The sequence below is a fragment of the Girardinichthys multiradiatus genome, chromosome 8, assembly GCF_021462225.1.
Source record: "Girardinichthys multiradiatus isolate DD_20200921_A chromosome 8, DD_fGirMul_XY1, whole genome shotgun sequence".
NCBI classification, from domain to species: Eukaryota; Metazoa; Chordata; class Actinopteri; order Cyprinodontiformes; family Goodeidae; genus Girardinichthys; species Girardinichthys multiradiatus.
This window is the reverse complement of record NC_061801.1, coordinates 30,971,707-30,988,094: the sequence shown is the minus strand read 5'-3', so window position 1 is coordinate 30,988,094 and position 16,388 is coordinate 30,971,707. Positions and strand designations below refer to the sequence as shown.

The 16,388-nt window shown below is 40.3% G+C and overlaps 1 protein-coding gene across 2 annotated transcripts in view; it reads right to left on the bottom strand.

Moving 5' to 3' along the window:
• Nucleotides 1-8,611: 8,611 nt before the first annotated feature.
• Nucleotides 8,612-16,388, bottom strand: part of si:dkey-247m21.3 (5-hydroxytryptamine receptor 4) — a 62,996-nt gene continuing 55,219 nt past the window's right edge. For both annotated transcript variants that reach the window (XM_047373159.1, XM_047373160.1), the window contains exon 7: nucleotides 8,612-9,640. In XM_047373159.1, the coding sequence (XP_047229115.1) occupies nucleotides 9,547-9,640 (94 nt within the window). In that variant the 3' untranslated portion in view covers nucleotides 8,612-9,546. The remainder of the gene's footprint in view (nucleotides 9,641-16,388) is intronic.

Genomic DNA, 16,388 nt, shown 5'->3' with positions numbered 1-16,388 from the left:
GTTTTCCTCGTTTATAATAATTGGCTCATATTTTCCACCCTATGGCTGCACTTCTGCCGCGGAAAAACATCTTGCTGAGCTGATTACAGACGTGGAGAAAAAATACACGGACTCTTTCATCATAATACTGGGAGATTTTAACAGAGCAAACCTCTCCAATGAACTCCCCAAATACAAACAGCCTATTAAGTGTCCTACCAGAGACAAAAACGCACTGGACCATTGTTACACAGCTTTAAAGGACTCATATCATGCTGTTACCAAGGCTGCTCTGGGTTTTTCGGATCATTCTCTTATCCACCTCATCCCAACCTACAGGCAGAAACTAAGAGCTTCCAAACCCAAGGTTCACACTGTTAAGAAGTGGACTGAGGAATCAAAGCAGATGCTACAGGCCTGAGTTGAATGCACAGACTGGACTGTTTTTGAAACCTCAGCCACTGACCTAAACCAACTAACTGATGTGGTGACATCATACATCAGTTTCTGTGTGGACATGTGTGTGCAGACCAAGACCTTCTGCACCTTTGGGAATAACAAGCCATGGTTTACTCCACACCTCAGGAATCTGCGCAGGGAAAAGGAAGAAGCTCACAGCAGTGGCGATTGGGCGCGGTACAGGCAGGCCGGGAACAGACTTAAACAGAATATCAAAGCAGCTAAGAGAAGCTATATTGATAAGCTTAAGAACAGCCTTTCTACTGGTGACACTTCAGCTGTAGAAAGCTGCCTATAGGAGCCCCCCAACCATCTTGAACAGAGTCATCTCCTGGCCAACCATCTGAATGGCTTCTACTGCAGACATGACAAGAAGCCATTCACACCTCAAATCATCCCCTCTACACCCCATTCAGGAACAAATTTGACCCGTAAAACAACCAACCCCCTACCTTCAGATCCTCTGCCTACACTAAAGATCTCAGAGGAAGATGTAAATAGGCTCTTTCAGCGCATGAAAACAAAGAAAACTGGAGGACCTGATAACGTCTCCCCATCAATGCTGAAAGCCTGTGCAAATCAACTCGCTCCGATCTTCACAAGGATCTTCAACAAGTTACTGGAGAAATGTGAGGTCCCCTCCTGCCTCAAACGATCCACCATCATCCCGGTTCCCAAGAAACCTACCATCGTAGGATTAAATGACTACAGGCCTGTAGTCCTGACGTCTGTGGTCATGAAATCCTTTGAGCGGCTAGTGTTGAAGCACCTGAAAGACATCACAGGCCCCCGGCTGGACCCCCTGCAAATTGCTTACCGAGCAAACAGGTCGGCAGATGATGCTGTTAACTTAGGTCTATACTTCATCCTGCAACACCTCGACCACCCAGGGACATACGCCAGGATCCTGTTTGTAGACTTCAGCTCGGCCTTCAACAACATCATACCAGACATCCTCCACCAGAAGCTCACCCAGCTCAACGTCCCAGCCTCCACCTGTCAGTGGATCAACAGCTTCCTGACGGACTGACAAGAGCAGGTGACACTGGGTAGCATCTTCTCCCGATCCAGATCAATAAGTACTGGTGCCCCCCAGGGGTGTGTTCTATCCCCACTCCTCTTCTCCCTGTATACAAATGACTGCACCTCATTGGACTCGTCCGTGAAACTCCTTAAGTTTGCAGACGACACCACTGTCATTGGACTGATCCAGGATGGTGATGAGTCTGCATACAGACAGCAGGTGGATCGGCTGGTACACTGGTGCAGTCAGAACTACCTTGAACTCAACCCACTCAAGACTGTGGAAATGGTGGTGGACGTTCGGAGAACACCACCCCCATACACCCCCCTCACCATCCTCAACAACACTGTATCAGCCGTGGACCACTTCAGGTTCTTAGGAACCACCATCTCTGAGGACCTGAGATGGTCTTCACACATAGACACTGTTCGAAAGAAGGCCCAGCAGAGACTGTACTTCCTGAGGCAACTCAAGAAGTTCAACCTTCCACAGGAGCTGCTGGTCATCTTCTACACTGCCATCATTCAATCTGTCCTGTCTTCATTCATCTCAGTGTGGTTTGGCTCATCCACAAAACAGGACAGGTGCAGACTGCAATGAATAATCAGGATTGCAGAGAGAATAATCAGGGCTGACCTTCCCTCCATCCAGGACTTATACAGGTCTAGGGTCAGGAAAAGAGCTGCTAAAATCTCTGCAGATCCCACACACCCTGCACATAAACTGTTCAGAGCTTTACCTTCAGGCCGCCGCTACAGAGCACTGTTTACTAAAACCAGCCACCACAGAGACAGTTTCTTCCCCCAGGCTGTTTTTCTGATGAACATTCAATAGAGTACAGAACAACAGCATACAGATGTTGCAAATGCACCTTTTTATTATATATGTGTATATTGTACATTGTAAATATGTATATTCTGTAATACAAAAACAAAACCAAAGAGCAAAGTGTACCGGAGTCAAATTCCTTGTTTGTATGTACGAACTTGGCAATAAAGCTGATTCTGATTCTGAAATAAGCAGCAGCTTGAGTGTGTCCTGGAGGCGACACCGACCATGCCTCCATGTGTGGTGCCTCCTCATCCAACATCAGTCTGTTTGCTCCTGTGCTGCTCCCCACTCTGCTGCTAGTGATGTGTCTCTTGCTTCTTCCTGTTTCCTACTGCAAAGCATGATGGGAGCATCAGCCGTTGTCTCTTTTCTGTAGGTGGATTGGCACAGCCTTGAAGAAGGGAGGGGGAGAGAGGACAAGGGATGCGAAGAGGGAGGAGGAGGGGCTGGCGCCTGTGGATGAGGATTACCATGGAAACAAAATTCCTGCAAGTCTTAGTGTATTTATGTTGTGCAAATGATATGTAGTCTGATTGAAACTAAAACCTAAATACCATACATGATTTAATAATAGTGGCTGCAAACAAAAATCTGCATAGTCCTCACAGTGTTTAGAAAAACATTAGCAACCTTGTAGATATTTCTGTTTTGGTTTTTTTTGTCTTTCAGATCAAAGACAATCTCATTAACTACACACTACTACTACTACTGCAAAAGTTTTCAAATGCTGATTTCATTTATGAATTACTTGAAAAAACTGCTCAAACCAACCTGGCCCTGTGAGAAAAAGTCACACCCCTGTTAAATCATGATTTAACTGTAATTAACCAAGTTTTTGGCACAGTTAAATTTTCCTCACAATACACAGTCCTGCCAGACATGTCAGACATTCCATATCAAGGGATCACTTCAACCTGTCTAACAACAGAAAGTAGGCTAAAAATGGTTAGAAATTCAAGAAAAGAATAGAAACAAAATAATTAACATATCTCAATCTGAAAAGACTTGCAAAGTTATTTGGGACTCTAGCAAGCCACAGTCAAAGCCAGGATCCACAATCTTTCCAGGAGTAACAGGCACAGCAAAATTCCCCCAAGAGCTCATCGACAACCCATCCAGGACGTCGCTAAAGAACCCAGAACCTCTACACCACTGCAGACCTTACTTGTCCCAGTTTTTATGTAATAATATTAATAAATAAATAACAGTAATTAAGAAGAAAAAAACTACACAAAAACATTCCTAGGTAAATACTACGGTTGTCATGATTTGTGGGTGTTTTTGGGTTCTTCTTATTATTATTATTCTTGATAGGTTTTGAATCATGCTTCTGTTTATCATTTTCCTGGTCATGCTTTAGTTTTTAGCTTCTAGTTCATGTTTTGTAAAGTTAGGTTTTTTGGATCTGGTTATGCTTTAGTTTCATGGTTTACTAGTTGTGTTTCTAGTAGTTTGTTTTCAAGAGTCTCTGTTTTGCTTCAGCCATGTTTTGTTCTCTCCTGTCTGTCAATTAACTTTATTCGATTCACCTGCACCTGGCATTCAGTCTCCTCGTTTCACCTGGTTCTTGCTCCATATATACACCTCGGTTCTGTTCATTCCTTGCGGAAACATTACGGATCATGCTATCCATGTCTTGCCTGCCTGTTTATTGTTTTGTTCCTGCCTCCTCTTATGAGTGAGTTGTGTTTTTCTAAAGATTAAAATTTTCTACTTACCGTCATGCTGCCTGTCCGTCTGCATTCCGGGGTCCTCCGCTACACAAACCTTGACAACAGCTGACTGAACCCCAAGACATTAGGGATAATGTTCTGTGGACTGACAAGAGATAAGTGGAACTTTCTGGAAGGTGTATGTCCCATTATATCTGGCAAAAAACTAAGAAACAATGTAAAGATAGAAACATTATGACAAAAGTCAAATATGGTTGTTGTAGCGCAATGCTTGGGTCTTCTTTCTTTCTTCAGGATCTCGATTACTTGCTTTGAATGATGGAGCCAGGATATTCTCCTGGAAAGTAGAATATCCTGGAGGAGAATGTGGTCATCAATTTGTGCTCCTAAGATCAAGCTGGTTTGTGCAGCAGGGTAATGATCCAAAGAATACTTGCAGGTCCACCTCTGAATGGCTAAAAAAACAAGATGGTTTTGGTGTGGTTTAGTCAAAGTTTTGGGTTTAACTCAATACACAGACATGTAAATCGTAGACCCTCCAATGGAAGGATGGATATTGTCGATACACCTAGTACAATCTAGCCATTCCAAAAACAATCGAGACAATCCAGCTTCCAACTGTTAAAGAAAAAATCCATTGTCCAAAGAAAAGCTGTGGTAGTAGTCATTTCCTGCAGGTCAGCCCTATTCTTTACGTGGCATGCTATCATAAATCTCCCAGCTTGTTAAGCTAACTACCTCCTTAGCTGTCAGCCAAGCAGCTTTTACTCAACAACAAGCTCTTTCTTATCTTGTATCCATAATCAAATGTAAAAAACAACAGCAAAAAGTATAAAACGACAAGTCTTGTTCCAAAAAAATGACTACCTGAGTAGAAGGCCCATTGTCTCGTACTGAACAAGAAATGGAAGAAATACCAACTAATGTGAGACTGCCATGTCCCAAAAAGTCTAAAGTGAGGTCCATTAATGCAGGATGATGATATGTTCTGTATTGCATACTATGCAGTCCATGTGGTCCCCTAAGGAAGGTGTATTAGACATTTTCATATGGAACTTTTAAAGCATTTATTCTTTCATAAAATTCAAACATTTTCTTATCTTCAATATGCAAGTTTTCCAGCTGGATGTTAATGCTTAGTTTGACTTTTTGGCATTTCACAAGGTCCTCTGACCTGTTTTTAATTCATGAAGGGAATTCTGTGTTTATTTGTTTGAAAACAGACAAACCTCTAAAATACTTGATGACATTCCTTTAGAGCAACTCTACCGAGCTACAAGTGCTTCAGAAGAGTCACTCAAGAGTTAATATAAGGGCCTTATCCTCTACTCATTAACTTCTTGAGTTGGGATTTACTCCTTACCTGTTAGGAATGTGAATGTTTAAAGGGAGATTAGCAATATCATGGCAACATCAGACAGATCATGGCTCTTTAATCACATGATAAGACTTGGTTCAACTATTTCATTAAGGCTAGATGTTCAGATGTTCACAGAAACAACCTGTTGATTCAGCAGGTCTAATTTCTGACCTTTTTCTTCTCTGTGCTCTTCTCTAAATTAGTGCTGAGTGTGCAGAGTTGGGGAGGTTGTGTCCATGTAGCTCAATCCACTGTGGGGCCCAAGGAAGATGTTACTCATTACAAACACCATTTCCGATGAAAGTATACACAGTAATCGTGATTTAGTTGAAAAGCTACAAGTATTTCCTGTTGTGCTGATAAAGCACAAACTTAAAAACTTACTCATAGATTTATTTTCACAGGCAAGTTTCCTATGCGTTTTACTTGTGTCCTGGTTTTAAGGAACTTAAAAGCAAGATTGTACAAGCATTGTTAAGGACAGGATTCCTACACATTTTCCATTTCATAATTCCATACTTTTCCAGAGTCAAACAAAAAAGGTTTTATTCCAGTTTTTTTACATTTTGAACACTTTTGTGCAAAGTATTTAGTTGATTTTAATGTTCCACAAATTAAACATCAAAATGCTGATGTTAACTTATAATTTGGTAAACTGGTTTTTTGCTACCTGTGCAAATTTAGATTAGCTATATTTGACAAAATGGTCAAATATGGACTGGATTAATCTACACATTAAAGCACTGTATGATGCCTTTGTTTCAGTTTGTAAAAATTCATATAATCACAGCTTCAATGCTGTAGCAAGTTGAGATCTTCAGACCCAGTTAAAGCCGTAATCTAAGAAATTCAGAGGTAAAAAAATATAAGGTTTTTGAATAAGTGTAAATTTTTCTACAGGTTATCACTCAGTTATTACAGAAAGACGAAAACAATAACATTAATTACTAAGTGTAATATAAAAAAATTATTTTTTTCCTCTTTTGGTTAAACTTGTGTTCATTCTTCCCTTTTTCAAATTCTTTTCACTTTCAAAAGGTCTGTAAAATGCTCAGTTCTTTACATTTCACTCATAATTTTGCAAGAATAGTTAATCAGTTTGGAGGTTAATTTCGCACATTTTCTATGATAACAAGGGAAAGCAGATGATGTCACTGAATTTAACAAAGTCTTTGTTGTATTTATCATTGTGAAAGATTAGTTCATTAAAACTGGCCTTTAGTTTCCTTAAAGACCCCCCATTTCAGACCATCGTCATCGACCTGAGCTCCCGCATACAGACTTTTATCAGCCGAGGACTGTTCCAGTTTCTGGTGCTGCAGCAACACCAAGTGGCAGTAAGATGGTGAGACTAACAATGTCAAAGTAAGACCTAATCGAGCTTTTTTGTTTATTCCAGCCTGTTTTCTCTACACTTATATATACATTCATAATGACAGCTTTTTTAGTTTTTTTTAAAAAGTGCTCTACAAACGGTTTTCTCTGGACTTTTGCACGGCCAATAAACAGGCTCCCTTCAGACGTGCAGCACAGCATTAAGAGAAGAAGAAATAATTTAAACTCCAGGGTGTCTCCTCCTCCTCTAAACTTTCACTCTATGACATAATTTCTGGGACGTCTCTTTTGTATGCTGCTTTATTTTGGTATTGATCCATTTTTGCTCTCTTTATTCAGTCTATTTCCTCATTTTAAGATTCCTTATGTTTTTGTTTTGTACTTATATTTTATTTATGCTCTGAGTTGCTGTCTTTAGTTCTCTGTAGATCTCAGTTCTTGTTTGATTTTTAAAGTCTTTCCATAGGCTCTGTGTATTCAATTTATATTTTTCTGTTGTTCCTGTTTCTGAATTTCTTTGGTTTGAATGGTGATTCATTCTTATGTTAGGTTGTGTCCTGTTTGTGGTTTAAATTATTTCTGGTTTCTGTGTCTTTGCTTCATTGTATCGCTGTGCTTTATAAGCAGTTGTCTCTTATTTCCTGTGTTTTACCTCACTTACTGCAGCATTTTCAACTCATAGCTGACATTTATTCTGCTAAATAGACCCATTTGTGTTCACACCAGTAATCACACTCCCCAGTATTTATGTCTCTCAGTTTCTGCCATTCTCTGCTGGTTTCTTTTGTTGTTGTTTTTTCACGTTTTTCATCAAACCTCCACTCAACCTTTGTCCTGCTGTAGTTACTAGTTCTCAACAAACAACAAACTAGACACTATAGGATACATCTGGCTCAGAAATCTTGTTTGAACTGCTTTTCAAAAGGGAAGAGAATTTAAAAAAATAGACACTAAAATTTGAGATTGATTTGGCAAATGTATTTCTATTTAGAAATGAATCACATATTTGTATTCACATGGCAGCAACTTCCTGTGTGCTTCTGAGGGGAGCGTTTGTCTTACATTGTTATTTCTCCACCAAAATAAAGATAACTCTTGTTGCGCTGCTTTAGTTTAGCCTGACCTCTTACCTCTGTGTGGAATGAAGTTAGAAACTTTTTCTTTCCTCCAGTGGACCTACTTGTTAAAGAAAAGGCATATAGGCCTTGGTTCTCAGAGAAAAAAAACAACACTTTGGGTCTGTACAAGGACAAACTATTGGCTCATGTAGTTAAAAATATATTTTCCCTTGTTGGCACCATATCAGAGTTAAACCAAAATTCAGCAGTGGCTCTGTATTGCTGTGAGGCAAAGCCTTAGGATAAGATAAGAACCCACCAAACTGTTCCTTCTCTGATGTATCACTGGCTGGCTCTGTTTTATTTCTAATCAGTAAATGAGTTCAAAGATATTTTCTCTCTCCCATGGCAGTTATGTATGTAATTGCCACCTTGAAATTCTGCACCCACACAGAATTAGAATCAATTTTTGATTGTTCTCACACAACAACCCTCCTTTGCTAACAGGGTAGCACTTAGTCCTCACATAAAACATGTCAAAAGGTTGGAGCTACAGTAAGAGAGATATTTGACTATTCCTCATATTGTCTTTAGTTTGACTATATCCTCAGTTCTCTCTTATGCTCTATTCTCTTCCGCTCACCTGTCTGAGGACTGAGATGACCATGGAAAAATGTTTATAATGATTACATGTGCGGTGAATCATTTAGGTCAGTCAGGCCAAACATTTATCCCACTTAAGGCCAAATGATAATTAGCCACTGTCAGTTTTCACACAGAAGTCAATAAGTTTTTATTTAAAAACATCCTGGCATTTAAAAAAAAATGTCATGGTGCCATGCACTATAATAAGGTTCCTGTGGAAGAGAAACAGGCCCACAGCATCACAGATCCTCCACCATACCTACACAGGTAGATGCATTCCCACGTTATTCATTTGTTCCACACCAAACTCACCTTGAATTTTTGTTTTAAAAAAAAGAAGCTCAATCTTTGTATTGTCTGACCAGGGCACGCAGTTCCAGTTAAAGTTCCAACAGAGTTTAACAGACTCCAAGCATTTAGGTTTGTGACTTTGGATAGAAAATCCTGCCTCAGAACAACCAATTGACCTGTAGATAGAGTCTAACGGTTATTACGGAGACTTGATGACTTGTCACTCCTTGCTGCAGTTCTCCAACAATGAGCCATGGAGATTTTGTTTTATTTTATTCTGCCCACCATCCGTCTCACTGTGCGTGGTGGAAATATAAAGGTGGACCTTGCTCTGCCTTGTTGGTCACAACTTGTTTGAAACTGAGCAAAAAACCCAGCATATTTACAGTCCTGCTCTATAAATATGGACCAGTCAAGGTGAAAAGATATTTCGGTGTAGCCGTACAAGCCTTACTTGAATGGCATGTTCTCTTGTGGCGTGAAGTACATCTCCAGTGTTCTTGCTTTACTGCCATCTAGTGGTCATAAATTGCATTGGGCTGCTTTAAAGTGTCAAAATATTAAATTAATGTAAATGAGTGACGTCAAAGCTCCATCTCAGCCTTAACAGGCTTTGTTTAATTCAAAGACTGCATTTATGTTGTTCTTTTTATTAAACACAGTTTAAGAGTAGCAGCAGTTGTATTGTATCTCACAATCTGTAAGCAGAGTTCATTTTCACCGAGCTGTTACATTGGTATCATGAAACGGCCAATGATTATGAGGAAAATACAGCTTTATGGAAAGTCAGCTCGCTTTAAAGTAAACTGAGACACAGACAGCAATAAATTTGAGTCGAATGTCCCACACAAACGATGGGAGGTTCACAGTTCTGTTCCCGTAAGGTCAACCTCATATGGGCCCAAGAGAGTCCTGGGACTCCTGTTCGTTGGCAAGGATTGTCTGGCCATTATCGCTGTAGCTGCGGTTTGGCAGGAAGGACAATCTGAAAGAGACAAAAATGTTGTTTGTCAAATTTAACCAAGTCTTGATACAATTTAAGCTGTAGCCTAGCCATACTTAACGCTTTAGAGGCAGAAATCAGTAGGAAACTCCTAAAAAAAAATGCATTCCGGTTATTGTAAAGCTCTAAAATCCTATGGACTGGTTTGAGGAAGTCAGATCAAACTCACTTGGAATTATTGACAATCTTTCTGAAAAATGAGAATAGAAATCTCTGCAAGCAGGCAATGGAAGATGAACTATAGGTTTATTTGAGGAGGAAATCAAATACAAAACAGCTAATTAGATGAAACATGAAAATATTTGCATGTGTACTGTTTGGGTATACATAGCAAACGTGAACTATCCCTAAAATAATAAGACAATAAACATTTCTGTAAAACAGGACAAATTAGTAGTGATGTTCTGTTTTAGAGCGATACAAAAATAACAGAAGTTCAAAACGCAGGCATCAGATAGGCATCAGGACTCTTAATATACCTGGCCTCAGACTCTTGAAGGAAGCGTACACAGACTAGCAGGTTAAATACACATCCAGTTCTCTGATCGTCCCCGGTTACTTTTAGGAAGTCAAGTCAGACCCTGCATCTTTAAAACCAATTAACTCAGGATCATTCTAATTATTTCTGCTTCAGTTACTTTATTTGAAAATATGATTCTCCAATCCATTGATGAAATTTAACACAGTATGACCTTGGGGTTATATTTTTGACTACCCCAAGAAAGACTCGCAACTACTGTAAATACTTTCTAATTGAAAAAAATCTCTCACTGTTGATTGACGGACTTGAGAAAGTTTCAAAATGACTTTATAACCCCTCCCGGGTTGGGAACAAACAAGTGCTTCTCATCTCTAGAAATCATTGCTGCTGTCTTTCTATCTTGGCTTTGTGTTAACACACACCTTTATGCTCCACACCAGCAACCTCTAAAACCACTGCTTTTATAGAGGTGGTCACATTTGGTGATGATCAAATAATCGAGTGCACTTCATTAGAATCACGACTACTGCTTTCTCTTCTAAATCCTAAAGAAGCAGCAATGGTGGACCGTGGATTGTAAATAATCTTAAAACCACCAGATTTTTTTTTTTATATTCCCTTATCAGTAAACCCATATATACCCTGTATATTGTCCTTTACAACAACTAACCATACATCGGCTATAACTACCTAAACATCCAGAAAATGAAAACACAGCGCTGAAGTCTACTACCATACCCACGAGAAAACATGCAAGGAATACTGTCGTCTAGCCGCCTGTAAATTACAAAAAAACTATCAATGTTTTTTTTTAACAGTTACATAAACGCTTTACTTGGAATCAACTTAAATGGCCACAAGGTTTAATCTTAAGGTTCCACTTGGGGAAAAACAGACAAACATCTGCAGAAAGTTCGCACAAAAATTAGACAAAAGCAAAGAATATAATGCAAACGACCAAAATCTGGCAAGTAAATCAGGCTTGGTTTAGATTCATTGGGCATCTAGTCCTTAGTTTCCCTCTGTCTCTGTTGCTGAGTCAGCACTCAGCTGCTCAGGAGCTGGAGCTTCCAGGGAGGAGACGTCAGCAGTGTCTAATTAGCCAAACAGAAGCAGACTTTGGTAGAAGTGTGGACACAATGCTTTACACAGCTAAGACATTTTTTTTTTTCTTCCCCACATTCTTAAAACTAGCGAGGAAAGAATGTAAACTACTGTTGGTGGAGCTGCTTGCAGAGTTAAGGTTAGGTTTCCAAACATGCACTCCTATTAAAATAATAAGACAGGCTTATATTTCGGAGTCACAAAACAATGATTAAAGTTAAGTAATCACTGATTTTAAAAGCTTAGTAAACGTATGCTTAAGTTATAGCACAACTCTTTGTATCTGTTAGCATCTGAAGCTATGTAATTTTTGTATACTATTCATACAGCAGGGCTTTGTAATAGGCAAGGTTGTAACGGGTTGTTCAGAAGACCTGAAATTTCAGCCGGACACAACTGATAAGTTTTAAAAGATTTATTGATCTTTCTGGAAGGCGTTCGGCAGGAAACCACCAGCGGTAGGCACAGGAACTTCTGAAGACAGACTGGTTAGTGGCTGAGCAAATAACTGAGAATATACAGTGGCTTGTGAAAGTATTCGGCCCTCTTGAACTTTTCAACCTCTTGCCACATTTCAGGCTGCAAACATAAATATATAAAATTCTAATTTTTGTTAAGTATCAACAAGTGGGACACAATCGTGAAGTGGAATGAAATTTATTGCATGTGTCAAACTTTTTTAACAAATAAAAACTGGAAAGTGGGGCGTGCAATATTATTCAGCCGCTTTACTTTCAGTGCAGCAAACTCACTCCAGAAGTTCAGTGAGGATCTCTGAATGATCCAATGTTGTCCCAAATGACTGATGATGATAAATAGAATCCACCTGTGTGTAATCAAGTCTCCGTATAAATGCACCTGCTCTGTGATAGTTTCAGGGTTCTGTTCAAAGCACAGAGAGCATCATGAAGACCAAGGAACACACCAGGCAGGTCCGAGATACTGTTGTGGAGAAGTTTAAAGCTGGATTTGGATACAAAAAGATTTCCCAAGCTTTAAACATCCCAAGGAGCACTGTGCAAGCAATCATATTGAAATGGAAGGAGTATCAGACCACTACAAATCTACCAAGACCCGGCCGTCCCTCTAAACTTTCATCTCAAACAAGGAGAAGACTGATCAGAGATGCAGCCAAGAGGTCCATGATCACTCTGGATGAACTGCAGAGATCTACAGCTGAGGTGGGAGAGTCTGTCCATAGGACAACAATCAGTCGTACACTGCACAAATCTGGCCTTTATGTAAGAGTGGCAAGAAGAAAGCCATTTCTCAAAGATATCCATAAAAAGTCTCGTTTAAAGTTTGCCACAAGCCACCTGGGAGACACAGCAAACACGTGGAAGAAGGTGCTCTGGTCAGATGAAACCAAAATTGAACTGTTTGGCCACATTGCAAAACGATATGTTTGGCATAAAAGCAACACAGCTCATCAACCTGAACACACCATCCCCACTGTCAAACATGGTGGTGGCAGCATCGTGGTTTGGGCCTGCTTTTCATCAGCAGGGACAGGGAAGATGGTCAAAATTGATGGGAAGATGGATGGGGCCAAATACACGACCATTCTGGAAGAAAACCTGTTGGAGTCTGCAAGAGACCTGAGACTGGGACGGAGATTTATCTTCCAACAAGACAATGACCCAAAACATAAAGCCAAATCTACAATGGAATGGTTCACAGATAAACGTATCCAGGTGTTGGAATGGCCAAGTCAAAGTCCAGACCTGAATCCAATCGAGAATCTGTGGAAAGAGCTGAAGACTGCTGTTCACGAACGCTCTCCATCCAACCTCACTGAGCTCGAGCTGTTTTGCAAGGAAGAATGGGCAAGAATTTCAGTCCCTCGATGTGCAAAACTGATAGAGACAAACCCCAAGCGACTTGCAGCTGTAATTGCAGCAAAGGGTGGCGCTACAAAGTATTAACGCAAGGGGGCCGAATAATATTGCACGCCACACTTTTCAGTTTTTCATTTGTTAAAAAAGTTTTACACATCCAATAAATTTCATTCCCCTTCACGATTGTGTCCCACTTGTTGTTGATTCTTCACAAAAAATTTGAATTTTATATCTTTATGTTTGAAGCCTGAAATGTGGCAAGAGGTTGACCAGTTCAAGGGGGCCAAATACGTTCGCAAGGCACTGTAGCAAAACTCAGAAAGAAAGCCACTAACCTTTTGAGAGGAATTAGGAAAGAGAATTTCAGCTCCTCAGTGTGATCGTCAGGAGGCAGCAAGGCCACGTCACACTGGCTGTCAGGTTTGCAAATCCAGTGACTGAGCAGAAGGCGGAGGTCAGGGGACAGAAACAGGGTGAGAGCTGGGAGGACAGAATCAGGTAACTGGACCCAAAGCAGAGGCTTGAATCGTGGGTCGGGGCACAGAAATGAGATCATGAACGGGGAGGCAGATTCAGGCATAGGGATCCAAGGGTTATGCAGACAGGGTTGGTCAGAAGCCAGAAGCCGAGGAAGTATCCAACATGGGCAAGGCAGAGCAGGGAAAACCATGAATCAAAATGAGATCAGATCAGGCAGACAGGCAAGAAAGGACCGCGGGATACTACTCACACAAAGGCTTTTGAAAATCTGACACTGATTGTCTGTCAGGAGCACAGTTGGAGCAGATGAGGAGTAAGTAGGGAGCTGGCTGGGAAGGAGCAGGTAAAACCAATTCTCCTAAAAGCTGCAGCCCAGAGCAAGCAGACAGAGGTGACGCAGACAACCAGTGAAGAATCATAACAAAGATTCGCCATAGACCACATTCAAACTACAGGTCCTTCTCAAAATATTAGCATATTGTGATAAAGTTCATTATTTTCCATAATGTCATGATGAAAATTTAACATTCATATATTTTAGATTCATTGCACACTAACTGAAATATTTCAGGTCTTTTATTGTCTTAATACGGATGATTTTGGCATACAGCTCATGAAAACCCAAAATTCCTATCTCACAAAATTAGCATATTTCATCCGACCAATAAAAGAAAACTGTTTTTAATACAAAAAACGTCATCCTTCAAATAATCATGTACAGTTATGCACTCAATACTTGGTCGGGAATCCTTTGGCAGAAATGACTGCTTCAATGCGGCGTGGCATGGAGGCAATCAGCATGTGGCACTGCTGAGGTCTTATGGAGGCCCAGGATGCTTCGATAGCGGCCTTTAGCTCATCCAGAGTGTTGGGTCTTGAGTCTCTCAACGTTCTCTTCACAATATCCCACAGATTCTCTATGGGGTTCAGGTCAGGAGAGTTGGCAGGCCAATTGAGCACAGTGATACCATGGTCAGTAAACCATTTACCAGTGGTTTTGGCACTGTGAGCAGGTGCCAGGTCGTGCTGAAAAATGAAATGTTCATCTCCATAAAGCTTTTCAGCAGATGGAAGTGTAATGGAAAATTATTTTAAAGTGCTCTGATATTCCCTTCACCTCTCTCCTCTGACCTCTGTGTTTTATTAGTGTTCTGTTATTTAGAGCAGATGGACTCTAAATTCAAATGCTGGAGAGTTTTATGGTTAACACTTCCTGAAGTGTATATTTCAAGGGAAGGTAGATGGGTGCCCTCATAAATAACTTTGTTAACTCTGACCCGGGGAGGGTCTAGGGGCCATATTTCTAAAACTCTTTGAAGTTGAGATAACACCCTCATTTTTGGTATAAATACTGTTTGTGATTTCTGTTCGGGGCTCTGTTTCACTGACTAACCTCAGTGTCAGGGTCTTCAAACGCTGAATGCCTTTGAATAAAACTTATTTAGACAAAGTCCGGATTTTCTCTTGTTATGAGTCAACTTCTACCCACTTTGATAAGAAAAATCCACAACAATTTTAGCGTCACGAACAGGATCTAACGTGCCAGAGGAGACCGCAGGAGGGGACACGGACGTCTGGCCAGCCTGGGAGTTGTTCTCAGTCCACTTCCATTTTACGGAGGGGAGTTCTCATGTCCGCCTGCGGCTTCTGGCTGATTAGATCCGAACAATTTGTCGTCAAATATATCTGGGTGAGAAGTTGCTCTGTATGATATAATGTATATTATTATTTTTATTACACATTAACCATCATCTCCTAACTAATTAATTAGGTTCCAGAGTTGCGAGAGGGAGGACATCAGCTGAGGGCCCGGTCACCCTGCAAAGGAATTGCAGGGAGGTTCTTATTGGTAACAATAAGATAAAGCAAAACACAGGGTTTTGCGGGTGGTTTTTAGCAATTTTCTACACCTCATAAAGGAGAAAAGCCAGACGGCAGACGTGCCGCTGAACAGGTAAAAAAAAAAAAAAATGGTTCCGGAACCTTGAGGCATCAGGGGTGTCTCCTTCTTCATACTCTGATTTATAAAATAATGAAAGGAAAAAGTGGGGATGATTGTGTTAAATGTGCTTTAATTTGGAAGATAAGTTTGGTTTTTCACAGCGTGGAAGTTTGAGTGTAAATAAGTTAAATAGTTTAAATAGTTTCAAGTAAAACAGTTGATGGAAAAATAAATAAAAAAACATAAGAAGAATATTAAAAAGCACAGAGTGCATCAATTAAGGGGTTAAAGAGTTAAAACTTTCCTGAAGGAAGTTTTTTTTTGTCTTAAATATTGCGATCAGTCGGTAAAGAAGGTAAAAGTGAAAAGAGACATTAGAGATGCGAAAAGAAAGTTGTTTTAGAAAGGAGTATAGTTCATGTTGTGGAAGGAAGTGACAGGCAGGTGGACAACTGACTGACTGACTGATAATATGTATTTGTACAAAATCTGAACCTATACTAAACTTTTCTTTTGCCTCTCTCACACACAAATACACACATATATGGGATTTGAGTTAAACATCTGCGTTTTTGAGTCTGGATTTTAGAAACCTGCCCTTCTCCATGGCTACTCCGCCAGAGACGCTTCTCCAGCACGGCCTGAAAGAGAGAGATCTGCCTTCCTGCATGTTGAAAATCGCAGTGTGACTTTCTACAAGAAAAAAAAAAACGAAACTCAGAAGAAATCTGGACCCACTGAGATGGACAATGATCCATGCTGTTTGCAAGAGCTAGAAGAGCGATACACTGGATTTATATTGAAAGCATCTTGTGCGGGCAGAAGAGAAACCGGAGCAAAGTTTCTTCTTTCTCCCTCCTGGAGAAGTTAAAGTGGACAAAGAAT